Here is a 24,842-nt window from a genome sequence, read left to right as displayed (position 1 = left end):
GAGGTAGGGGGCGGGGTTTCAGGGGGACTGTCAGAAGCTGGGAGACCGGGGCGATTAGATCCCGCAAACCCGCTGATGGCCACAGCTCAGGGGCGGAGCCCAGGTAGCGACGGCCTAGACCCATCGCCAATGGGAAGAGGCAGGCTTACCGAATTAAAGGGGAATGAGAGCTTCGGCCGAACCGAGTCCTGCGTCCTCATCGGCGGAAGAGACCTGGTACCCTTAAGGTGGAAGGAAGAAGCTGTTCTTTAAAGGAGAAGTGGCCGAGTCGGCCGAGTATTGCCCAGCGGGTCGGGCGGGGTTCCCGCCTGTGCCTTTAAAGCCTGAGGGGCGGGAGGCGGAGCGGAGGCGGAGGGCGGAGGGAGTCGGCGCAAGATGGCGGCGGGAGGGGCCCAGGCTGCGGCTCTGGCCGCCGAGTGAGGGGCGGGGGGGCCCGGGGGCGCGCGGCCCGGTAAGCGGGGACGCGCGGGGTTGGGGGGCGCCTTCCGGGTGGGAGAGGAGGTCGAAGTAACGCTTGGGGCGGAGCAGAAGGGGGCGGGGCCCGATGTGGGCGGGGGCAGGTAAGGGGCGGAGCCCAAAAGCTATGGGCGGGGCCGAAATGGGCGGGGTTAGGGATAACTGGGGGCAAGGGGCGTGGCCAGCGAGAGAGCCGGGGGCCATGGCCTAAAGGGAAGTGGAGAGAGGGGTGGTTTTCAACACTAGAGCCAACCTGCCCCCCTCCCAAGAAAAGGGTACAAAACCCCAGAAGGTAAATTTTGGAAAGTCAGGCTCTCAGGCAAATGGGAATTTCTGAGGGGAGGCACCCGACTCCCCAAGAGCACCTTATTTGTGTAATGTCCAAGGAAAGAGCACTAGATTTGGAGTTAGGACACCTGCGTTTGTGGGTGCTGCCACTTAATGGTGTAACCTTGGATAATCTCTTAATCTTTCTGAGCCTCAGTTTCCTCATCTGTCAAGTGGGGTTGAAAGGAATACCTACCTTATAGTGTCTCTGTGGGGAGTTACTCAGATAATGTGTGAACATGTTTTTAAACTGTAAAGGGCTGTGTCATTATGGGATGTTATCATTCTTCTCTCTTTCTTTCCAGAGACCCCCCCGGCCGCCCTCCTCCTTCCCTTGTTCCTGTGGCTGGGGGGGTACCCCTTCCTTCCATACCATGGAGCCATCTCCTCTGTCTCCCAGCGGGTCAGCACTCCCCCTGCCTCTATCGCTGGCCCCACCACCACTGCCCCTGCCTGCAGCGGCAGTGGTGCACGTGTCCTTCCCCGAGGTGACCAGTGCCCTCTTGGAGTCTCTCAATCAGCAGCGGCTGCAGGGCCAGCTCTGTGATGTGTCCATCCGAGTGCAGGGACGGGAGTTCAGGGCTCATCGTGCTGTCCTGGCTGCCTCTTCCCCTTACTTCCACGACCAGGTCCTACTCAAGGGCATGACCTCCATCTCGCTGCCCAGTGTCATGGACCCAGGCGCCTTCGAGACTGTCTTGGCTTCAGCTTATACTGGCCGCCTGAGCATGGCTGCTGCTGACATTGTCAACTTCCTCACAGTGGGGTCTGTGCTCCAAATGTGGCACATCGTGGATAAGTGCACTGAACTCCTCCGAGAGGGCCGGGCCTCAGCCACCACCACCACCATCACCACTGCTGCAGCCACATCGGTCACTGTCCCTGGTGCTGGGGTCCCCTCAGGGAGTGGGGGCACCGTGGCCCCTGCCACTGTGGGATCCGTACGCTTCCATGCCTCCAGCCGGGCCAGTGAGAATCAGTCCCCCAGCAGTAGCAGCTATTTCAGCCCTCGGGAGTCCACTGATTTCTCATCTTCCTCCCAGGAGGCTTTTGCAGCTTCTGCAGTGGGCAGTGGGGAGCGTCGAGGAGGTGGCCCTGTATTCCCCGCCCCTGTGGTTGGCAGTGGGGGGGCTACCTCTGGGAAGCTGCTGCTGGAGGCAGATGAGCTGTGTGATGACGGTGGGGATGGGAGGGGTGCAGTGGTCCCTGGGGCTGGGCTCCGCCGGCCCACCTATGCACCCCCCAGCATTGTGCCGCAGAAACACTGGGTATATGTGAAACGGGGTGGAAACTGCCCAGCACCAGTGCCCCTCGTTCCCCAAGACCCAGACCTGGAAGAGGATGAGGAGGAGGAAGACTTGGTGTTGACCTGTGAGGATGATGAAGATGAAGAGCTGGGGGGTGGCTCCGGGGTGCCAGCAGGGGGAGGACCTGAGGCTACCCTTAGCATAAGTGACGTCCGGACCCTGTCTGAGCCTCCAGACAAGGGAGAGGAGCAGGTCAATTTCTGTGAGTCCTCCAATGACTTTGGCCCCTATGAAGGTGGGGGTCCTGGGGCAGGGCTTGATTCAGGGGGACCAACCCCTTCCTCCTATGCTCCCTCCCATCCTTCGAGGCCCCTGCTTCCACTGGACATGCAGGGCAACCAGATCCTAGTCTTCCCATCCTCTTCATCCTCCTCCTCCTCCTCACAGGCTCCAGGCCAGCCACCAGGGAACCAAGCTGAACATGGGGCAGTGACCCTGGGGAGCACATCGGCAGGGGCCCTGGGCATGCCGGGTGGCACCGGCGGGACTCCTGGAGGGACAGGCAGTGGGGATGGAAATAAGATCTTTCTGTGCCACTGCGGAAAGGCCTTCTCCCACAAGAGCATGCGAGATCGCCATGTGAACATGCACCTCAACCTGCGGCCCTTTGATTGCCCCGTGTGCAACAAAAAGTTCAAGATGAAGCATCACCTGACAGAGCACATGAAGACACACACAGGCCTCAAGCCCTACGAGTGCGGCGTCTGCGCCAAGAAGTTCATGTGGCGAGACAGTTTCATGCGCCACCGGGGACATTGTGAGCGCCGGCACCGCCTAGGCGGCGGGGGCGGGGCCGGACCCGGACCCGGGGGGACCACCGGGCCAGCCTTGCAGCCCAAGAGAGAGTCCCCCGGCGGCGGGGGCAGCGGCGACGAGGCGAGCGGGGCCACGCCCCCGTCCAGTCGACGGGTCTGGTCCCCGCCCAGCGTCCACAAGGTGGAGATGGGCTTCAGTGGGGGCGGAGGAGCAAACTGAAGAGGCGAGCTACTGGGGGTAGCTTTCCGGGAAGAGGGATTAGGGATCACTAGCCAGTGGCGCTGTGGCCCGTAGGTGATCTCCCAACACACTTAACTGTCTTCCTATCTCTATGGACTTGTATATATTCTGGAGAGGGAACCGCCTCGCACCATGGGCCACCCCTTTCTACTCCTCAGCCCCTCCTCCCTAAAGTGTCACCGGAACTCAGCCCTTCCTCCCCTTCAGATGGGTACACTGAAGCCCCAGCTCCCGAGTAGGGCGCAAGTGGTGGGGGGAGGGAGGGAGAGGAGGCTTGTTGAGCATCCTGGAGTCGCTGGGTCGAGGGTCAGGTGGTTGTAGTCTGTACCTAAAGTCTGTGTTGGCGTAGTTGTGGGGACCAGGTCTTTGAGCCCCACCCTTGTCCTAGAACATACCCTGCCCCCCAAAAGGATGTGCCCCTTGTTTCTACCCTAATCCCTCTTCCTCCACCTTGGGGGTCCCCCAACTCCATTCTCACTGGGGAGTGGGGGAGTGGAGACAAGGAGGGAGTAAGTCGTAGGAGTACAAGGGTTTTATTTTAAATCTTATTTTTTTTTAAACGGTGATTAAAATATTTATTGGTCATTTCATTTGCCTTCCCGACAACCCCTATGTGTTTGCTGGGGACCTGGCCCAGGTCGGGGAAGGTGGAGTAAGGGTTCTCAGGGAAGTGGATTCGGGGTTGGGGTGGACAGGAGGGGGTGCCTCTGGTGTGGGAAGGCTCCCGGACTCTGTGGTGCTGGGTGGTTCAGGAGGGCTGGGCGGGGCTGAGTTCCCCAGATCAGAACTGGAGAGGATGTTCCGGGATCCCTGCCCAGCTCGCGGAGGAAGCACCTGCCTCCCCCGAGCCTTCCCCTAACCGGAGCGGAGATTTCCTCCGCCCCTCCTGCCGGCCTTTGGAGGAAAGTGAAAGTGAAATGGGGAAGAGGCGGCTTCGGAGCTGAGAAGATCGCGGCGCCATGAAGCCCCTGTCCCTGCTCCTCGCTGTGGCTCTGGGTGAGCGAACGCCGCGACTCTAAGCCCAGGGAAGCGGTGGGAGGTGTCTGCCACCGTGGGTCTGGGGGTGGGGTGGGGGAGATCGGGTCACCTGACGTTGGGGCCGTCCCCTCACTCGCGCCCCTCCCCCCCAGGCACGGCGACCGCCGTCTCGGCGGGACCCGCAGTGATAGAGTGCTGGTTCGTGGAGGATGCGGGCGGGGGCCGGTTGTCCAAGAAACCCGCTGCACTGCTGCTGCGCCAGAGCCCGGAGAGCCCACCTCCCCGGCCGGACCTCGACCCAGAGCGCTACCTCAAAGTGCATGGTGAGTCATGCCGGACTCGCTCCCAACTCTGTCGCCTCCACCGAAACCCCCTGCTCTTTAGGTCTCACAGTGACCTCGGGCCTCAGTTTCCCCCTCTGTAAAATGAAACTGGATCACTTTTAAATCTCTCGCTACCGGGTAGTCCGTACCTTTAAAATTCCCTGGACGCTGCCCTCCCCGCCCCTTCCTGGCGGAGATTCTACGGCAGCAACTTCTCTCTCTGCGCTCACAGACCCCGCGGGCACCCTCCTGGCCGCCTTCAGGCGATACCCGCGGGACGCCCCCGTGCCGCGCTGCGAAATGAGCCACTACGTCCCGTTTCCTGCCTCGGAGAACTGGGTCAGCGGCTTGACCCCGGAGCAGAGCTGCCCGCGGGCCCTGGATGGGAGTTGGCTCATGGTCAGCATGTCCAGCCCGGTCCTCAGCCTTTCCAGCCTCCTTCGACCACAGTCCGAGCCTCAGCCGGAGCCGGCTCTCATCACCATGGCAACAGGTAGCTACCGAGGGGAAGTAGAGATAAACGGGTAGATTCTAAGGGTCCAGATCAGCCGTTAACTCGCTATGTGGACTTGAGCGAGTCATTTCCCTAGTCGGGTCCCAGTTTCTTTATTTATAAATCGAGGCAGTTCAGCTAAAGTTAAGATGTCTCTACCGCTTCTTCTAGTCCCAGCCTAGTTTAAACAAAAGTGCGGTTTGGGGCGGGGCTTTGGAGCCAGGCTGGGGTTCCTGACACCCGACCTTAAGAAACTCGCTAGGCGACGGAGTTGGGAGGGTCTCAGAAGCAGGAACTTTTGCACCTTTCCTCCTAGATCTTGCTAGGCTCCCCCACATTTGCGGTTCACCCAGTTTAAAAAAACAGGCTTCGCACCCCACCCGCGCCCACATCCGGCACTGCGGCAACCAGCAAAGCACAGGCTCTTGAGCTCAAGCGCGTCGACCTCCCCTGACAGCCCCTTCCCTATGGCGCGTGATGATGCCCTGACTCTGTGGTCACCGAATGGTGGGCTTGAGCGCGTGGAAGGGAAGCGGCAGGAGATCTAATGGTTCCCGCTGCTGTGCATTGTGTGATGCGGTTTGAGGCCCAGGGGTTGGGCACCTTGCTGGGCTGGGGCGCAGGGAGGGAGTGGGCCGATAAAGCAAGAATGGGGAAGATCTGACCGGGATTTGGGATTTCTCGGAGGTCCTCTCGGGAGGGTGGGTAGGATATTAAGAGTCCTCGGCTTCCTTCAGTCTTGTGCGATTTTATGGAAACAATACAGCCTGACCGGCTGGTCAACCCCAGCAGAGCCCTACACCCTCCCTTACCCAGTACCTTCTCCCTGCCACCCTCATCACTGAGAGAGAATCACCCACAGGGCTCAGCACCCACCCTGAAACCCTCACATCTGCCTACACCTCCATTCTTTGTCCCCAGACCTCGCTGTGGGCAGGGGCAGAGGCAAACTGCTCCTTGTGGGGACAGTAGCTCTCTCTAGTGGGCAGGAATATTTCCCAGGCTGTTGGCTTCACAAGGTGGGGTGAGAATGTCCTTTTCTCTCTGAATCTGCTTTTCCAACTGTAAAATGTGGACGGTTATTTCCCATCTGCCTTCCCATTGTTGTAACAATCAAGCGAGACACTTTGTTAATTTATTCACTGATTAAATATTTATTATTACCAAGAATAAATTAGGGCCCAGTAGTTCTCAGTCCAGGCTGCAAATAAGAATCCTTTTGGAGGTTATACTGAAATCCGAGTTTTACTCCAGATGAATTAAATCAGAACCTCTGGGGTGGCCTTGGGTACTTTTAAGGGTCACAAAGGTGATCGGATGTAGAGTCTACTCTCAGGAAGGTTCCCATCAGATTTGTCATGGGTAGTTGTAGAGTAGAAAGTGACTTGTACCGTAAAAGAAGTGCAGATAGGGAGCCATGGGCGTGTGCCCAGGAGAGAAAATTATTGCATCTCACCCACCACCAGGGGTGAAAACTAGTTGCTGTGCTCAGTCCTCCTTTTCAAGCATTCCTACTTGATTAGGGATTTAAGAATATGAAAGTTGTTGTTTCAATGTAAAATTAAAAATGAACTCTTTCCAGGGTCACAGATCATCAGTAATTTTGCTAGTATGCATTTATACTTTATTTCTTACCAAATTAGTTGTCAGATACTCTAAAATGTTTCTTGAGAAATATACTTTTGTAATATACTTGTGTGTATAGTATTTAATTCTCATCATTCTTTTAAAATTGTTATAGAAAGTTTCAGTGACACACTAAAGTAGAGAACAGTAAAATGAACCCCCCATATACCAATTATCTACTTGTATAGTTATTACATTTTACCAAATTGTTTTACCTATCCTCCCCCAAACTTCTATTGTTTTTTGGAAGTATTTTTAAGTATATCCCATTGTATTATTTTACTCATAAGTACTTCAGTAAGCATCTCTATTACATAAGGACTTTAACAACCCCCCCACACACAATAGCATTATCATACCTAACAAAACAAACAATAATTCCTTAGTATCATTTAACTCCTGGCTCATATTAAATTTTTCCCGATTGTCTCAATGATGTTATTTTACAGTCTATTTGCTTGAATCAGGATCAAAAAGAGGTCTATATATTCTATTTGGTTGTTGCAGCTGCTTGGGCTGCCATAACAAAATATCATAAACCAGGGGGCTTAAACAATAGGAATTTATTTTCTCACAGTTCTGGAGGCTAGAAGTCCAAGATCAAGGTGCTAGCAGGGCTGTTGTCTGGTGAGAACTCTCCCCTTGTGGTTACAGATGACTGCCTTCTGGCTGTGTCACCACGTGGAGGGGAGAGAGAGAGCTGCGGTGTTTCTTCCTCTTCTTATAAGGGCACCAGCTCTATCAGGTTAGGGCCTACCTTTATGACCTCATTAACTTTATCACCTCCTCCTAGTCCCTACCTCCAAATACAGTCACATTGTGGGTTAAGGCTTCAACATTTGAATTGGGGGGGGGTTGGGGGAGGGAGAACCACAGACATTCAGTCTATAACAGTTTTGTCTCTCTTTTTAAATTTATTTATTTTTGGTTGCCTTGGGTCTTCGTTGCTGCATGCGGGCTTTCTCTAGTTGTGGCGAGTGGGGGCTACTCTTCATTGCGGTGCGCGGGCTTCTCGTTGCGGTAGCTTCTCTTGTGGAGCATGAGCTCTAGGCGCACGGGCTTCAGTAGTTGTGGCGCATGGGCTTCAGTAGTTGTGGCACGCGGGCTTCAGTAGTTGTGGCTCACGGTCTCTAGAGTGCAGGCTCAGTAGTTGTGGCACACGGGCTTAGTTGCTGTGCGGCATGTGGGATCTTCCTGGGCCAGGGATCGAACCCTTGTCCCCTGAATTGGCAGGCGGATTCTTAACCACTGCGCCACCAGGGAGGTCCCAGTTTTGTCTCTTAAGTCTCTTATTTGTAATTGCCCCACCCCTTTAAATGCTATTGATTTGTCATTTGTTCTGTAGAAGTTCCCACATTCTATATTTGACCAATTGTTTCCTCATCCTGTCATTTCCCTTGTTCCTTTTCCCTCCATATTTCCTATAAATTGGTAGCTAGAGGTAGAGGCTTGATTAGATTTGGGTTTAAATTTTTTTCAGTAATATTTTGTAATAGTTTTTACCATTCACTTTTTAACAGAAAAGCATAAGCCTATATGATACAAGCTGCAAAACAGGTAGAAATTTCCTTACCAACAGGTTCTGGCTTTGTTGTGTTTACATTTGTATTTTTACAGAGTCCAGGTTGTGGGATGCAGGTCTAAAATTGCTTCATAAACCCATATTAAAGAGCACTGTTAGCTTAAGGTTGAACTGTAAAACCTTTAGGTTTTGTTTATTAATCCTACGGATTGATTCTTACAATTCAAAACTGTATTTTTGGATTTTAATAAACTAAATGAAATTGCTTACTTTTTTTTACTCTATTGAACAAAAACAATCCCATGAAGTTCAGAGAAGTTTAACCTTGTAAGCCTTAGAAGCTAGGATTAAAAATTACACAAAAATAGGGAATTCCGGGCTTCCCTGGTGGCGCAGTGGTTGAGAGTCCGTCTGCCGATGCAGGGGACACGGGTTCGTGCTCCGGTCCGGGAGGATCCCACGTGCCGCAGAGTGGCTGGGCCCGTGAGCCATGGCCGCTGAGCCTGCGCGTCCGGAGCCTGTGCTCCGCAGCAGGAGAGGCCGCAATGGTGAGAGGCCTGCGTACCAAAAAAAAAAAAAAAAAAAAATAGGGAATTCCTTGTCAGTCTAGTGGTTAGGACTCTGCACTTTCACTGTCGAGGGCCTGGGGTTCAATCCCTGGTTGGGGAGCTAAGATCCCATAAGCCCCGTGGCATGGCCAAAAAAAAAAATTACATAAAAATAACCACAAGAGAAAAAAATTACTTCTACCTGGAAGACCCAGACACTTCTGGCAGTGGAACAGATCTGAAGGACATGAAGTAGTTAGATGTTGGAGAAAATGAGGGAGGGACATTGGAAACTGAAGGAACAAAAGCAAAGAAAAGCCCAGTGACTAGAGTTTCTACTGGTCACAAGAAAGGGATTCTATGTGGCTGGTTCTTAGGGTGCAAGAGAAGTCTGGAAAGATGGGTTGGGGGCTGGATTACCAAGTACCCTGAAAGCTGGAGTTTATAAATGATAGTGAACCATCATAAGTTTTGTATGTGTGTGTGTGTGTGTGTGTGTGTGTGTGTGTACCATTTTTCCAAAAGCCTGTTATTTTACTTGATTCCTACAAAAGGTAGGCAAGGATTAGATCATTGGACTAATGGGGAAAATAGAGATTAAGTCCTTTTCCCAAGATGCCCAGCAAGTCCATCATGATGATGATGACAGTAATGAAAATAGTAACAGCTAAGCATTTTCTATATGCCAGCTCCTGTTCTAAGCACTTTATAGGCATAATCTTATTTATTCCTCTCAACAACCGTAAGAACTAGGTACTGATGTTATTCCCATGTCACAGATGAAGAAATATGAGACACAGAGCAGTTAGGTAATTTGCCCAGGGACACACAACTTGTAAGAAGCAGGGCTAGGAATTGAACCCCAGGCCATCTAGCTCCAGTGTATGCCTTTAGCTGCTGGCTTCCTAGGTGGGATTTTTAAACAGGCAAGTGCCCAGATCAGACTTGTAGCCACGTTATTTGGTTTTAGTGTGGAGGATGAAATGAAAGGGAGAGAGATACTGATAGAGGATAGGGAGACCTGAGAGGAGGCTGTTGTAATTGTCCAAATGTATATTGATAAGAACTTGAGTAGGAAACATGTAAGATCTATTTGGGAGACAGAATTAGGGCCTGGTGGGGATAGCACATAGCACATTATATTTGGCAATCTGTCTCCTACACAATGTGAGGGCGGGGGCTGCCTGTCTTGTTTACCACTCTCGTCAACCGTGAACATCCTAGGTGCTCAATAAATATTAGTTGAATGAATTAATTAGAAGCAGGAGTCTTAGGGAGTCCAAATGCTTGCCTTTAGTGCTTGGGGGCTGGTGGTGATCATTGGTCAAGGCAGGGAAGATGGGCATTGGAGCCGAGTGGGGAAATGTTCTAGAGATGCTATTGAGTTGGGGCACGTTACGTTTGTCTGGCAGATGGTTGACTGTAATCACAGCAAACACTTTTGTAGTCATACTGTGTTCCAGGCACTGTTCTAAGCAGCTTTCATATATAGATGTCTTTGTTATCCAGAATCAGGAACTGCATACATCTGAGTAGCAGGTGTTAAATGATTTAACCTTCACTACAACCCCATGGGATAGGTACTCTCATCATTATTATCCCTATTTAGGAGATTCGGAAACTGAAGAGTAAAGTAACTGTTCCAAGGCCATATAAATAGCTGCAGAGTGGGGATTAACCAGGGCAGCCAGGCTCCAGGCACTCAACCAGCACATACTGCCTCAGTAGAGCATAGATGTCTGTGTTCAGGTCTAGTCTAGAGCCAGAACCTTCCAGAGTCAGTAAATACTCTGCATAGCACCATAGGGTTGACAGTCATGAGTCATCACTTCTTCACCAGCAAACTAAGAAGGGCCTGGATATTCAAAGGTGGGCGTGGAGGCTGGTGGGCTGGTTCAGGTTGTGTCAGAGCACACTCAGATCCCGCTGACCCCAGAGCTGGTGCAGCACGGGCTGTGTGTTCCGAGCAGCCTTAAAGGGCTGTACCCACTCACTGCCTCTATTCACCGTGAGACCTCTCTGCTCACTCTGAGTCTCACTGGGTCCCACCCAGTCCCAGGGCAAAGGGGATTTGCAGGGAGGGCTGGGAGATGGTGAGTGTCAGAAGGGAGGTGTCCTCAGAGGGGTGGGTAAATTAGAGTCGAGTCCCCCCCTGTAACTCCATTTCTCTATTTTTTTCTCTTTCTTCCTCTCCCCCTCCCCACCTTCCTCTCCCCATCTTCCCCAGCTGTGCTGACTGTCCTCACTCACACCCCCACCCCTCGCATCCGAATAGGACAAGATGCCTTGCTGGACTTGAGCTTTGCCTACACGCCCCCCTCCCCCAAGGCTGCTACCTCTCTGGCCCCAGGTCCCCCTCCCTTTGGGCTGGAATGGCGACGCCAGCACCGGGGTAAGGGGCACCTGATGCTGGCTGCGACTCCTGGGCTGAGTGGGCAAATGCCAGTTGCCCGAGAGGGGGCGGTGGCATTTGCTGCTTGGGATGATGATGAGCCCCTGGGGCCATGGACTGGAAATGGGACCTTCTGGCTGCCTGCAGTGCAGCCCTTCCAGGAGGGCACCTATCTGGCTACTGTACACCTGCCATACCTACAAGGACAGACCACCCTGCAGCTTGCTGTACAGAGTGAGTGAGGGGACAGGGGTCTCTGTGGGTAGAGGGTGATCACTGGGATTATGGGGACACCATGATGGGGGAAGGATGGTGGAGAAAAGGGTGCTGGGTGAGTAGAGGGAGATAGATTGGGGGTCCCTGAGAGTCAGGGGGGCAATGGGTAGAGGGTCCCTGGGAACCTGAGCGGCTCTGGGATGAAGGTTTCCAAATCTGAGGGAGTAGGGGTCCCTGAAAATGGAGGCTTTGGCATGGAGATTCCTGTGAAACACCAATGGGGAGATGGCGGGTTCCCCATCCTGGGAGGAAAAAACCCAAACCCCTCAGTATTGGGGAAGCCAGAGGGCACACTGAGGGCCTCTGAGAGAGGACAGTGTAGATTGATTCCCCCGTGCTGCTTTCCTACTCTCTCCCCAGAGCCCCCCAAGGTGACCCTGACACCAGCACCTCTTATATGGGCCGCCCCCAGGGAGGCGCCCCCGGAGCTGCTCTGCCTCGTGTCCCACTTCTACCCCTCCGAGGGCCTGGAGGTGGAGTGGGAGCTCTGGGGTGGCCCAGAGGGTCGCTTTCAGAAGGCCAAGGGGCAGAGGTGGCTCTCCGCCCTGAGCCATCACTCAGATGGCTCCGTGAGCCTCTCTGCACACCTGCAGCCACCCCCGGTCACCACCGGGCAGCATGGGGCACGCTATGCCTGTCGTGTCCACCACCCCAGCCTGCCTGCCTTGGGACGCAGCGCCAAGGTCACCCTGCAGGTAGCTGGTAAGAGCCTGGAATATGGAGAAATGGGGAGGGGGGTGGGGAGAGATGCCTGGTAATTTCAGACTCATTCTTGCCCCTTCTGCCTGCCAGGTCTCTCTGGCCCCTCTCTGGAGGATGGCGTAGGCCTCTTCCTGTCTGCCTTTCTCCTCCTTGGGCTCATCAACGTGCTGGGCTGGGCCGGTGAGTGAAAGCCCCACCCAGACTGGGACCCTTGACTGGCAGACATTCTCTTCCTCCTCCCAGAAGAAGTCTGACACCCATCCCTCTGCCCTTCTACTGCCCCATTCCATCCCTTCTAAATTTCTCTCCACAGCTGCCTACCTGGCAACTTCCAAGGATTCAGTGGAAAAGGTAACGACACTCTACCTTCCTTATTTTTCCCTTCTCATTTTATCCCCTTTGCCCAACTCCTCACCCAGGAGGGAGGCTGCTGGCTTGGTGGGCAGAACCCAGACTTGGAATTCACACAGACCTGCATTAAATTCTGCCATCTCAAACATGCTACACCTCCATTTCCTTGGGTGTAGGGGGAAAAAACTGCTTAGGCAGTGCTGTCCAATAGAATTATAATGCAAACCACATATGTAAATTTAAATACATAATCTAGGGACTGCATTAAAAAGGTAAAGAGATGTCTAATATGTCCAAAATGTTATCGTGGCAACATGTAATCAGTATAAGAAATTATAGTGTTTTTTCCATTCTAAGTCCTCAAAAACAGGAGTTTATTTTAAACTGGCAGCACAGCTGAATTTGGACTAGCCACATTTCAAATGCTCAACAGACACAAGTGGGTGGTGGCTACCCTACCGGCCAGCAGAGCCTCAGAGGGCTCTTGGAATGATTAAAAGAGAAAGGGCATCTCCTCTGGAAGATGCAGGAGCAAAAGCACTTGGTACAGTGCCAGGCTTAAAACACACAGAAAATGTTAGCCTCTTTCATCTGCCATCCTCTGTGCCCATGATGTTCATTTGTCTCTGGATTGACCATGAGCACTTCACCCTGCCCCGAATTCCTCACCTCCTTTTTACTTCTCTTCCAGAAAACACAGTGAGGCCAACTCACCACCATCCTGGGGAAGCCACCATCATCTCTGGTCTGAGCTACTGTAATAACTCCCCCAAATTGTATACCCTTGGTTCCTGCCCCCTCCAATCTCTCTCCAGTGAGCAGCTGCTTTCTGAAAAGATACAAGACATTCACCTTCTTAGGGCTCTAGAGCAGCTGTTCTCAAAATTTTTGTTCTCAGGACTTCTTAAAAATTATCAAGGACCCTACAGCGCTTTTGCTTATGTGGGTTGTAAACTATAGATATTTATAGAACTTAAAACTGAGAACAATTTAATACACAGGAAGACACAAGCACACGTTCCATTAGCTGTGGGGACGATGTCAATACACGTCATGTAGCTTCAGGAAAACACTGTACGTATTTTTTTTTTTCCCCCCGTACGCGGGCCTCTCACTGCTGTGGCCTCTCCCGCTGCGGAGCACAGGCTCCGGACGCGCAGGCCCAGCTGCCATGGCTCACGGGCCCAGCCACTCCGCGGCACGCGGGATCTGCCATGGCTCACGGGCCCAGCCACTCCGCGGCACGCGGGATCCTCCCGGACCGGGGCACGAACCCGTGTCCCCTGCATCGGCAGGCAGACTCTCAACCACTGCGCCACCAGGGAAGCCCCACTGTACGTTTTTTAGAGAATGAGAATGAAAAGGCCAATAACAGTTTGGGATTGTTATGAAAATAGCCTAAACTTCGCATACCCCCTGAAATAGTCTCAGGGACCTCTGGGACAGAAACGGGTGCTCTAGAGGCAAAATCCATTCTTCTTGTCCTGGCTTGTGTATCCCTGCACTCCAGCCACTGCTTACCTCTTCAATCCCACCTCGTGTTCTCTCCGGCCCTCTTCTCAATGCTCATCACACCTACGACTGATCCTTTTCTTCAATAGCCTCCCACCCTCCCTGGGTCCCAGAGCGCTGTTCCCTCTGCCTGGTCCACCGTCGGCCTTCCTGGGCTCCAGACCAGGTCAGCCTTGTCATTCCCTCAGTTCGCCGCGTATCCCTCTTGCGCGGTTCACCACGGTTGTATTTAAGTGATTGTGCGAGTCGTTGTTAAATGCTTGTCTCCCTGCCCGGACTGTCGGCTCCTCGAAGGCGAGGATGAGCCTGTCCGTCCCTTGGTGTATCCCCCGCGCCGGCACAGGGCCTGGCGCCCGCTGGAGTGCGCTCAGTATAAGAAGTTAGTCTTTTTGCGTCCTAAGCATTCAAAAGCAGGTGTTGGATCAAATAACTATTGGAGGAAGGAAGCAGCGGCTCGGCTTAGGGACCTCCGAAGGTCAGGACGGTCGGCCAGACCGACGCGGGGAGCGGGTCTAATCGTATGGAAATAAACTTGTTCAGTGCTTCCAACGGGTGCCTCAGTTCTTCCCCAGGGATCCCCTTTCCAAGCGCAAGAACACTTTCAATCACGTGTGGTTCCTTCCAACGACCCCGCCTCTCAAATGCCTCGGCTGCACCCAATCCCCCTTCGGAACTGATTGGGGTCGGGCGCCACTAATGACGGACGGGACGCCCTCAAGCAGCCGGCCCTCGCGGGGTGACCGTACGAGAACCGAGATCCAGGCCTTGGCGTCGGAAACCCCCGAGCGCCGAGTCCCTAACTGGACATGGCGGCTTCCTGCTCCGCCCCCTTCCGAGGGGGCGGGAACCCAGGGCTCTCAGGAAAAATCGGAGTGGATTTCAGCCCGCTACACGCGTGGATGGGGGTGGGAGTGGAACCCCGCAGACTGGAGTAACTGTGTCCGTCCCCGCCTAAAACGCTTCCCGCGGGAGTTTTGGCCTAGTGGTTGTGTTGGGGGAGAGGAATGTCAAATTTGGCTCCTGCCCTTCCCCGGGGACTGGAGACTGAAATCTTTATACCAGTTCAGTGCGGGGCGACTTGGGTTCCAGGATCCCCGAGTCCGGGGGGCTCGAGGACAGCGGAGCTGGAGACCCGGGCTCCTGGGTCCCGGCCCCTGAGTGTCCAGCGCTCCTCTCGTTCGCGGCCCTGGCTCCTGTCCTCACTTCCTTCCCTTTTTGGCTCCTGCTCTCGGAGCGGGCGGACGTGGGGGGGAGCGGAAAGGGCGGGAGGGCCCGGGAGTCTGGCGAGGGGGTGGGGTACAAGGGGGTGCGGAAAAGCCAGGGAAGGGACTCGGTCTGGGAACTTGATCAGGGACCGGAGACCTACGGGAACAGCGGCCCGGGACCTGCGCTGCCCCCACCCCTACTGAGCAGGTCAGAGCCAGAGCACCCTGTGACCCTGCCCGTTCCCGTACTCGTGACCCCCTCATCCCTAAAATGCAAGGCCCCCCATATTCCACCCCTGTATCCCTCCTTCCCCCCCGCCCAGCCTCCCTGCAGGACTCCCATCCGGTTACCTAGAACCCACCCGCTTACCTCCCCTCCGGATCCCCTGCGCCCACCTGACTCTCCACCTGCCCCCCTCCTGTCTCTCCCCAGGCGCCCCCATGGCCCGACCCCGCTGATTCCTTCACTCGGCCATGCTCCCGCGGCCCCTGCGGCTGTTTTTGGACACGAGCCCCCCCGGGGGAGTCGTGCTGAGCAGCTTCCGGAGTCGAGACCCCGAAGAGGGTGGGGGCCCAGGTGGCCGGGGCGTGGGCGGGGGGCAGGAGGAGGAGGAGGAGGAGGAGGAAGACGACGAGGTGAGACGCGGGAGGTGGGAGGTAGGGGGCGTGTATATTTCAGAGACTCTCCACCTTTCGGTGTCTGTGTCCCTTCATCTCTTCCTGCCTCAGCTACTTCCGCGCCTCTCGCTGGTGTCTGCCTGTCTCCCCGCTGCGGGGAGTCCCGGCGTTTCTGTGGTTCTGTGCCGCAGTGTGACTCAGGACCTGCCCGCAGGAACCTGCCCTGTTCCTGCCAGGAGCGTCTGGCTGGCTGTCCTGCGGGTCTCTGGCCCTCTCCGCCTGTTGCCGAGTGTGCCCGTCTCTCTGGGCTTGGTGTCTAGGTCCCTGTCTCCCTCCCTGTTTTTGTTTGGCGGGGAGGGGTTTGTTTCCACAGTAACCCGCTCCTCTGATTCCGGGATTGGGGAGGGAACCCTTTGATTTCGTGACCCCTCCCCCCTCTCCTGCCGGGCTCTGGATGGAGGCGCGAAGCCAAGGTTCTCGGACCTTGGAGGGACCATCCCGGGCTGAGTGGCGGGTGGTCACCTGCTTTTCTCCGGGACTAATGGTGGTGGCCAGGAGTATGACTGGGGCCTCGGGAGGCGCCAAAAGTTGGATTTGAGGCCCCGAGGCTTTGTACTCCTGGGTCCAGAGTCTGGGTGAGGGCTGGGTGACTAGCAGGGCTGGTTTTTCGGGATCGGGTGGGGGAGGGGCTGGGTCACATGACATTCTGAGTCTTTCCCCCATATCATCCCCACTTCCCCTTCTCCTTCCTGTACTGGGATCAGAGCCGCCACCTCGAGGGGGGTCTCCAGGGCTGAGGGACCCGGGGAAAGGGGGCTAAGGGGAAGGACTAACTCTTTGGGCTTGGTCAGTTCCTGCGGGGGAGGGCGGAGCATGCAGCTGTGCCTGTGACTGAGGTTTCAGCTTCTCAAGGTCTCTGCCTCAAGCTTTCTGCCTCTCTCGCTTCCCGTCTCCTACCCTTTGCACCTTGATTCTCCGCCGTTCTGGGGTTCAGCTCTGGGGGGAAGGGGCTACAGCGGTCTCCAGGACCAGGGTTCCTGCATTCCATCCAGCCCCCCACGGCAACCCCCTAGACTCCACCGGGCCCTGAGGCGGCTTGCGGGGGGCTGTCTGGGCCCCAGTGGGGGAGACCTGGGGTCACCAGTCCCCCCCACCCCTCGTACTCGCTGGTACTGTCCCCCGCCGCAACAGGTGAGGGGTACAGAGGGAGGAGTAGGGCCTGGGACTGAGGGTTGGGCAGTGGGGTATGGTGGGGAACTGTCTGACCTCCCCTTCCTTGCTCCTCCAGGCCCCTGTGTCTGTCTGGGACGAGGAGGAGGATGGTGCCACCTTTACTGTCACAAGTCGCCAGTATCAGCCTGTTGATCCCTTGGTGAGATCATAACTTTGACTTCACACCTCTGACCCTCCACCTCCCAGTTCCCCTTCCTCCGGCCAACTTTCTGGCCAGAGTGCCAGGTTGGAAGTTTGCAGACCGGACTCTGCTGTGTGACTTAGATCAAGTCTTTTGCCCTCTCTGAATCTTAATACAGTGAGCCTGGATCATCTCCTAGGTCTGGGATTTCCCCCAGATATCTAGGGGCAGAGTTGAAAAAAGGGTCAGTGACTGGCCCTCTGTCTCCCCCAGGCCCCGAGGCCTCCCCCGCATTCCTCCCGGAGGCTCCGAGCTGGCACTCTGGAGGCCCTGGTCAGACACCTGCTGGACGCCCGGACATCAGGGACTGACGTGACCTTCACGGCAGCCTTCCTGGCTACTCACCGGGCCTTCACCTCCACGCCTGCCCTGCTAGGGCTTATGGCTGACAGGTCAGGGTCATAAGGGACCAAGGGTCATTGACATGTCTGGACTTTCTAAAGCGAGAATATCCCGCCCAAATAGTCAAAGCCACTAGCGTTTTGGAAAAAATGGACAGATAGAATCTCTTCCACTCCCCAGGCTGGAAGCCCTTGAATCTCATCCTACTGATGAGCTAGAGAGGACAAAAGGGTGAGTGACCCCTGATTCTTAACCTCACAGTTCCCTCCGCCCAGGCTGCAGCCTGACATCTGACCCCTGGCGGATTCCACTTCTCTCAGGGTAGCCATCTCTGTACTGTCAACCTGGCTGGCCTCTCACCCTGAGGATTTTGGCTCTGAGGTCAAGGGTCAGATTGACCGGCTTGAGAGCTTCTTGCTTCGGACAGGGTATGCAGCAGGGGAGGGTGTTGGGGGGGGCGGCGCTGACCTCATCCGCAACCTCCGGTCCCGGGTGGACCCCCAGACCCCCGAACTTCCTAAGCCCCTGGCCCTCCCCGGCGATCCCCCTGCTGACCCCACGGATGTCCTGGTGTTCCTCGCTGACCACTTGGCCGAACAGCTGACCCTGCTAGATGCGGTGAGACCTTGACCTCTGACCCCCATGCCCCCTGCCCCCTACTAACCTGTCCCTGACTCCAGATCCTTACCGTGCTTCCAACCCTTCCTGATCCAGCTCCCAATCTCCTCCATCCACCCAGTTTTGACCTTGCCCCCTTTCCTCTTGATTGTTGCCCTTCAAACCCTGTGCCCCTCTGGTTCCTTGGCCACCTGAGATCCTCACACCCCCGATATTGGAAGGCTGACCTCACTTGACTACAAACTTTAACCTCTAACCTCCGCCCCACAGGAGCTATTTCTCAATCTGGTCCCCTCTCAGTGCCTGGGGGGCCTGTGGGGTCACAGAGACCGGCCAGGACATTCCCACCTCTGCCCGTCTGTCCGGGCTACTGTCATACAGTTCAACAAGGTGGCAGGGGCAGTGGTCAGCTCTGTCCTGGGGGCTACCTCAACCGGAGAGGGGCCTGGGGAGGTGACCGTACGTCCACTCCGTCCCCCCCAGAGGGCCCGGCTGCTGGAGAAGTGGATCCGTGTGGCAGAGGTAAGAGAGAGGCTCGGCCCAACTGGGGACTGTGGTGTGGAAAGAGGCCCACAGCTGCGGTCCCCTCTTGTGATCCCCACAGGAGTGCCGTCTGCTCCGAAACTTCTCTTCAGTGTATGCTGTGGTGTCGGCCCTGCAATCCAGCCCCATCCACAGGCTTCGGGCAGCCTGGGGGGAAGCAGCCAGGTGGGGAGGATGGGGCACTGGAGTCGGGTAAGGGCTGGGAGGGGGGCAACTGAGCCAGGCCCCTCCTCAAGGCCACTGCCCCCTGCTCCCCAGGGACAGCCTCAGAGTCTTTTCCAGCCTCTGCCAGATTTTCTCCGAGGAGGATAATTATTCCCAGAGCCGGGAGCTCCTCCTGCAGGTGAGGCCTGTTCCCGGCATTCCCAGACATTCCCCCCCTCCCCCCCACCCCCACCCCCATGTCTCCTTGTTCTGTCACCACCAGGAGGTGAAGCTGCAGCCTTCTCTGGAGCCCAATTCCAAGAAGTCCCCGAGGTCTGGCTCCCGGGGTGGGGTGAGTGACTAGTTGGGGGTGGAAGCAGTCTGAGGGATGGAAGAGGAGGCACAGCAGGGTGAGCAGAATTCAACTTGTTCTCTGAGGCAATGGGATAGGAAAGTGTGGAGAGATGGAGCGCCCTTGGATCAATGGCAGGGGTGATCGACTCTTCCCTCTGATCTCAGGGTGTGGTCCCATACCTTGGCACCTTCTTGAAGGACCTTGTGATGCTGGACGCAGCCTCCAAGGATGAGCTGGAGGTCAGTGGTGTGTGTGTGTGTGTGTGTGTGTGCATGCATCGCGATAATGGAATGAGTAGGCCTCAGGGTCAGACAGACCTCCTTCCAGAAGGGGCTGCAAGGCAGAAGCACTGCCAGGACTCTGTTACTTCGGCAAGTTTGCTTAACCTCCTTGTGCCTTAGTGATCTGTAAATGGGAAACTAGTGATGCATCTACATCAACCTTTTATTATGAGAGCTAAATGAATTAATGTTTGACGAGTGCTCACAACATGCCTGAGATGTAAGCATATATAGATAGTTTGCTAAATAAACCAATACTGGGATCTTGGGCAAGTTCCTTATCTTTTCTGAGCTCTAATTTTCTCAACTGTAAAGTGGACACAATTTTGACCCATGATGTTCTATTTAAAGGGTAAGGTAGGGGGCTTAGGACATGATGGATGAGAGGGGGAGGAGGGGGAGGGCCGGAGGAGTCAGAGAGGCCGAGTGAAATGTGTTTGGGAGAGGGAATGTTCTCTCTGTGGCAGGGTTGGGACCCTCACCCCATCCCCTTTATCCTTGCAGAACGGATACATCAATTTTGACAAGCGGAGGAAGGTGAGGGGAGCACTTGGGCTGGATGCTCGCTGTCCCTAGCCACATCCCAGGAAGGGGAGAGGAGGGCAAAGTCAGGGGTTCCTGAATTTTGGCGCCTGCGGTCTGTGGGCTCCTTCCTAGGAGTTTGCTGTCCTTTCTGAGCTGAGGCAGCTCCAGAACAAATGTCGTGGCTATGACCTCCGACCTGACCCCGATATCCAGCGGTGGCTACAGGGGCTCCGGCCACTGACAGAGGCCCAGAGGTGACTGGCTGGGTGCGGTTGGGACTCCAGGGCTCAGGCTGGGCGTGGGGGTCAGTGTGTCACACACTGACCTCTGCCCATTGCCCTCATCCCCAGCCATCAAGTGTCCTGTGAGGTGGAGCCATCCAGTAGCAGTGACCCTCCTGCCCCGCGGGTGCTTCGGCCAACGCTGGTCATCTCGCAGTGGACAGAGTGAGGGAGTCAGTGGTGGGAGGGTGGTCTCTTGGGGACTTGTCCTTCTCCCTCTGACCTTCCCAATGTCCTGCCACTCCAGGGTGCTGGGTTCTGTTGGAGGTCCCACACCCCTTGTCTCCTGGGATTGGCCCAGTGTGGGGGCAGAGGAGGTGCCTGCAACCCCCGCTCCACTGCTGACCCGGCTGGCCCAGGTGAGCTCCGCTCCTGACCTCTGACCTCAACACTGACCCTGACTTCGTGAATCTTTCTCCCTTGACCTCCCTGCCTTCGTGCCAGTTCCCTGTGTCGTTTGTCCCCAGCACATGAAGTGGCCGTCTGTCTCATCTCTGGACTCCGCCCTGGAAAGCACTCCAGCCCTGCAGAGTCCCGCTGACCCCAGCCACCTCTCTCCCCCAGCTTCCTCCCCGAGGCCTTCTCGAGGTCACCGCCGCTCAGCCTCCTGTGGCTCCCCGCTCAGTGGGGGTGCAGAAGGGGCCTCCAGGGGGGCTGGATATGGGGGAGGGGGGTCTGGGCCAGGGGCCTCTGATTGCCACATCATCCGAGTCCAGATGGAGCTGGGGGAAGACGGCAGTGTCTACAAGAGCATCTTGGTGAGGGAGCTGCGGGCTGGGAGGTGGGGTGAAGGATGGTGCCCCGAGGGACTAGAGATGGATGATGTCTTAGATGTCAACAGCCAAATGGGAGGATGATTTTACTTTTAACCGACCTTTGGTTTTAGCAACCATATTTTCTTTTGAAGGTTACTTTGCATTAGCTGGTGCACCTTGAACTTTGGGTGGCCGTATTAGATTTTCAGAACCAACAGCGGTTTTCCCCACAGGAAGCAGCCCAGCAACTATGCGGGCTGGCGGATGGAGTACAGGGAGCCACCATGTTGGGTTTCCCTCTTCGCTCGAAAGTTTGGGCGCGGGTAACCTTTTCTGGTTGGGATCACTGGCTAGGGTTGGAAAAATGGAAAGCACAGGTCATCATGGCCAACTGATTGCTCTTTTGGTCTGCTGTCCTGCCAGGTGACAAGCCAGGACAAGGCTCCAAGTGTCATCAGTCGTGTCCTTAAGAAAAACAATCGTGATTCTGCGGTGGCTTCAGAGTATGAGCTAGTGCAGCTGCTCCCAGGGGAGCGAGGTCAGAGGCCGGGAGGGCAGACAGACTCTGGAAGAGAGTGCGTCCACATCCGGGGGGTTGTGCGGGGAATGACTGTGTTTGTGTTTGACACCCTTTCTGAACCTACAGAGCTGACCATCCCCCCCTCGGCTAACGTCTTCTACGCTATGGATGGAGCTTCACTCGATTTCCTCCTGCGGCAGCGGCGACGGCCCTCCACTGCTACACTGGGCCACGCCAGTGGCCCTTCTGCCTCGGGAACTCCCCCAAGTGAGGGAGGAGGGGGTTCTTTTCCCAGGATCAAGGCCAAAGGGAGGAAGATTGCCCGAGCACTGTTCTGAGGAGGAAGCCCTGTTGGCTCCTAAAACTCATGGTGGCCGTGCCAGATGTGGGGAGCCATCCTGAATGGTGGCAGTTGCTGCACTGGGAAAAAAATCCAGAAGGACCTGGGGCAGTGAAGCGCCACTGGTTTAACAGACAGCCGAGATCTAGCCCTACGGGAACTGGTAATCTTGGTACCCAAGACGGATACCTGTGTATAGCTTCCCACTTTCCATGAATGCAGCACACAGCTAATGCTGGGAAAAGGATCCGTTTCTGATTCCTGGCCACATCCTAGCATGCTAAGGGCCAAGGAAAGGCCTGGAAGTAGGGGGAAAGGAAAAGCCTAGAGGCTCTGAGCCCCAGGGGAAGGGAATGGTCAGAAAAAGGTTCTAGTAGGAGCTCCTCTTCCTAGTCTGGGGGTTCCTGTCACTGTGACACTAAGAAACCAAAACACTACGTGAACTCTGCTCCCGTCCTTGCAGTGTGTACGAACTAGCTGCTTGGAGTGGGGGTGGGGAGTTGGCTGAAGGTAGACACCATGGAAAAAGAGGGGCCCAGTGTTCTCTATCCATGAAGAGCTGGAAGCAAGGACTTGGTGGAAACGGTTTCCTCAGAATGGTTTGTTCCACCCCAACAACCTCGCCATCCCTGGTCCCTTTATTTGCTCTTACATGTTTCTCCTCAGTTGCTACAAACCCATGTCAAGTACTAGCCATCCCAATTAAAGTGATCAGCACGAAGAACACCCCTGACTGAATTTGTAAGAAACAATTTTAGGACAAAGAAATGGAAGAACAACTTTGTGGACAATGTACAAACTGGGAGACCTTACAATATTACAATGCATTATGTGCTGGGGCTTGAAATCAGTTTAAGCTACACTCAAATTCTAGGAAGAAAGAGACTAAAAATAATATGCCAGGGCTATTTTGAGGATGACAAGAAATCATAGCAAAGGAGGGTCACCATGTTTCATTCTGGGGTTAGAGAATTGTGAGTTCTTCAATAAACTCACTTTCCCTGAAATTATTGCATTGTAAATGCCCTTTTCTTGTTTCCAACCAAAATAAGGAAGAGTTAAGGGTTCCACATACAGGCAAGAATTAGGTTTGAGACATTTCGGATTTTAGTCTCAAGAAAGAAGGGTTACTCTGCCACACAGAGATTCCAGTGCAAGGGTCTGGACCTGAGAGGGTAATGCAGGTGATAAACATATAAGGTGGAAGGGACCAGGAGAATGGATGGAGACAATTATGACAGAAGCGGCTGGTCAGAAAACGGCCAGGTGTTTTCACATTTTATTAGCTACAGTATAGACCCTAGAGCTGCCTCATTTCCTCCCCTCCCCCGCCCCCAGGACAGGGTCAGACCTTCCCAGGAGCCCCTGCTTTTGCTGCCTGGGCCCGCTGGAACTCCTGCTGCAGCTGAGCAAGGGTCTCTCTCTGTTGCTCTGACTGCCGCTCTAGGTCCCGGAGCTGGGATTCGTATCGCTTACTGAGGAAAGGCAAAAAAGCAAGTAAGGAGAAATTAGTAAGACTTACTGTTGAGGGTGCTGAAGGCAAGAAGGAGATTGGTGAAAAACTTGAGATCTAAGGGGAGGATGGGGGCTTCCCTGGTGGCGCAGTGGTTGAGAGTCCGCCTGCCCATGCAGGTGACACGGGTTCGTGCCCCGGTCCGGGAAGATCCCACATGCCGCGGAGCGGCTAGGCCCGTGAGCCATGGCCGCTGAGCCTGTGCGTCCGGAGCCTGTGCTCCGCAACAGGAGAGGCCACAACAGTGAGAGGCCCGTGTACCGCCAAAAAAAAAAAAATAAATAAAAAATAAGGGGAGGATGGAGGAGAGGAGTTACAAGGGAAGGGTTGGAGGAACTGGACAATTGGGGGCTACTCTGGAGAGCGACTGTACAATGGTTCCTCAACACCTTTATCCCAACGCGTCAGGTACATCACAGGGGGGTGGAATAAAGACTCACATCTCAGCCGTGATGTAGTCCAGCCTTTTCCCCACTGTGGCCCGAGCTTCCCCCAGCTCCTGTTTGACCAGCACGGGACCCAGAAGTTTAAAGACCACATTGGATCCATCCAGCAGGGCCAGTTCCTGATGGAGGGGTGGGACATATATGATCAGAATTACTGCCAGGACAGATCCCTCCTCACCCCACAAATCCCAGTCTCTCACCTCCTTCACGATATTATTTTCTGTTAGTTGTGCCTCTAGTTTCTGCCTCCCTGACATGGATTTACTCAAGTCTGGTGGGTGGGAGGAAAGACTTTATTAGAGACATCACATGCGCCACCCGACCCCCAAAATCCTGATGAGAAAAAGATGCAGTTGAGGAAGTAGGCCAAGGACGGGGCGGCGAGTCAGTGGATGGGAAGAGTATAGAGGTGGGGATGGAACCGCACGCTGGGGCCGGGAGTAGGGGGGTGGGGTGGAGGCAGTGCAGAACACATGGTCTGGGTATGGCTTTGGGTTGTGAGGGAATTGGGGCGAGGCCACACCGACCCTCCTCCTTTACCCTTCTGTAGCTGTTGATATTTCTCCACTTCTCCCTGTAGCTTCTTCTGGATTAGCTCAGCCATGGCGGGGACGAAAGCCTGCGGGGAGCGGGAGCGGGGCGCTGGGTCTCACACTCTGGAAGGTACCCGAGCTCCCTTTTATGGCCTGCGGAAATGACAGCCCTCCTGACAGGCAGCCTCTCGGGACACCGCAGTCTCTCCGGATCCGGAATATCTGCTCCACCCCGGCCCCAGGGGGTGGCGGGGGAAACAAGACCCCAAACACCTCCACCGAAAGCCTGACCCACTCACGTTCTCCCTTCAGTATTGGTAAACCCGGAAGCAAACATCGAATGCCGGGAAAAGACGGCGCCGGAAGCTTTCGTCTGACGCATGCCGGGAAATGTAGTTCTAACATGTTTAATGAGCGGCGTTCCGCTGAAAAGATTGGATTTGAAAGGTTTTAGGCAAGATGGGGAAACCAAGCTGGAAAAAGAAACTGCACGGTTGCTTGGGTCCTGGCCCCGGACAGCCTCTCTTTCATTACTCGGGCATAAGCAGCTGCACGGGAGGGCGGGGCTAAGGCCCGCGGAGGCCCTCAGTGGCGAGCGCA

The 24,842-nt window shown here is 55.1% G+C and overlaps 4 protein-coding genes across 5 annotated transcripts; 3 read left to right on the top strand and 1 right to left on the bottom strand.

Annotated features, from left to right (window-relative positions):
* Window positions 1-81: 81 nt before the first annotated feature.
* On the top strand, window positions 82-3,777 carry ZBTB22 (zinc finger and BTB domain containing 22). 2 transcript variants are annotated; one of them, XM_082638004.1, is made up of 2 exons: window positions 82-103; window positions 1,089-3,777. In XM_082638004.1, the coding sequence occupies exon 2, from the start codon at window positions 1,158-1,160 to the stop codon at window positions 3,063-3,065; it is 1,908 nt and encodes a 635-aa protein (XP_082494130.1). In that variant the 5' UTR covers window positions 82-103; window positions 1,089-1,157; the 3' UTR covers window positions 3,066-3,777. The 2 variants fall into 2 exon arrangements, with proteins under 2 accessions (XP_082494130.1, XP_082494129.1); XM_082638003.1 differs by lacking the exon at window positions 82-103 and adding an exon at window positions 384-451.
* A 158-nt stretch (window positions 3,778-3,935) lies between these two features.
* TAPBP (TAP binding protein) lies at window positions 3,936-14,358 on the top strand. Its single transcript, XM_082638005.1, has 8 exons — window positions 3,936-4,082; window positions 4,217-4,387; window positions 4,620-4,880; window positions 10,804-11,202; window positions 11,605-11,946; window positions 12,037-12,126; window positions 12,260-12,297; window positions 12,989-14,358. Exons 1-8 carry the CDS (start codon window positions 4,046-4,048, stop codon window positions 12,998-13,000), a joined length of 1,350 nt encoding a protein of 449 aa, XP_082494131.1. The 5' UTR covers window positions 3,936-4,045; the 3' UTR covers window positions 13,001-14,358.
* A 732-nt stretch (window positions 14,359-15,090) lies between these two features.
* On the top strand, window positions 15,091-22,757 carry RGL2 (ral guanine nucleotide dissociation stimulator like 2). Its single transcript, XM_082638002.1, has 18 exons — window positions 15,091-15,222; window positions 15,448-15,650; window positions 16,921-17,004; window positions 17,260-17,438; window positions 17,569-17,619; window positions 17,709-18,006; window positions 18,277-18,528; window positions 18,611-18,714; window positions 18,808-18,892; window positions 18,977-19,045; window positions 19,213-19,287; window positions 19,834-19,866; window positions 19,987-20,108; window positions 20,205-20,300; window positions 20,383-20,494; window positions 20,603-20,893; window positions 21,314-21,428; window positions 21,537-22,757. The coding sequence occupies exons 2-18, from the start codon at window positions 15,489-15,491 to the stop codon at window positions 21,746-21,748; spliced, it is 2,340 nt and encodes a 779-aa protein (XP_082494128.1). The 5' UTR covers window positions 15,091-15,222; window positions 15,448-15,488; the 3' UTR covers window positions 21,749-22,757.
* Window positions 22,758-23,013: 256 nt separating this feature from the next.
* On the bottom strand, window positions 23,014-24,577 carry PFDN6 (prefoldin subunit 6). The gene is made up of 4 exons (XM_082637593.1): window positions 24,250-24,577; window positions 23,910-23,980; window positions 23,704-23,828; window positions 23,014-23,225 (listed from the first exon to the last, which is right to left on the bottom strand). The coding sequence occupies exons 1-4, from the start codon at window positions 24,311-24,313 to the stop codon at window positions 23,096-23,098; spliced, it is 390 nt and encodes a 129-aa protein (XP_082493719.1). The 5' UTR covers window positions 24,314-24,577; the 3' UTR covers window positions 23,014-23,095.
* Window positions 24,578-24,842: the final 265 nt, after the last annotated feature.

The sequence above is a fragment of the Mesoplodon mirus genome (genome assembly GCF_964341445.2).
Source record: "Mesoplodon mirus genome assembly, chromosome: 12".
NCBI lineage: Eukaryota > Metazoa > Chordata > Mammalia > Artiodactyla > Ziphiidae > Mesoplodon > Mesoplodon mirus.
This window is presented reverse-complemented; position numbering and strand designations above follow the sequence as displayed.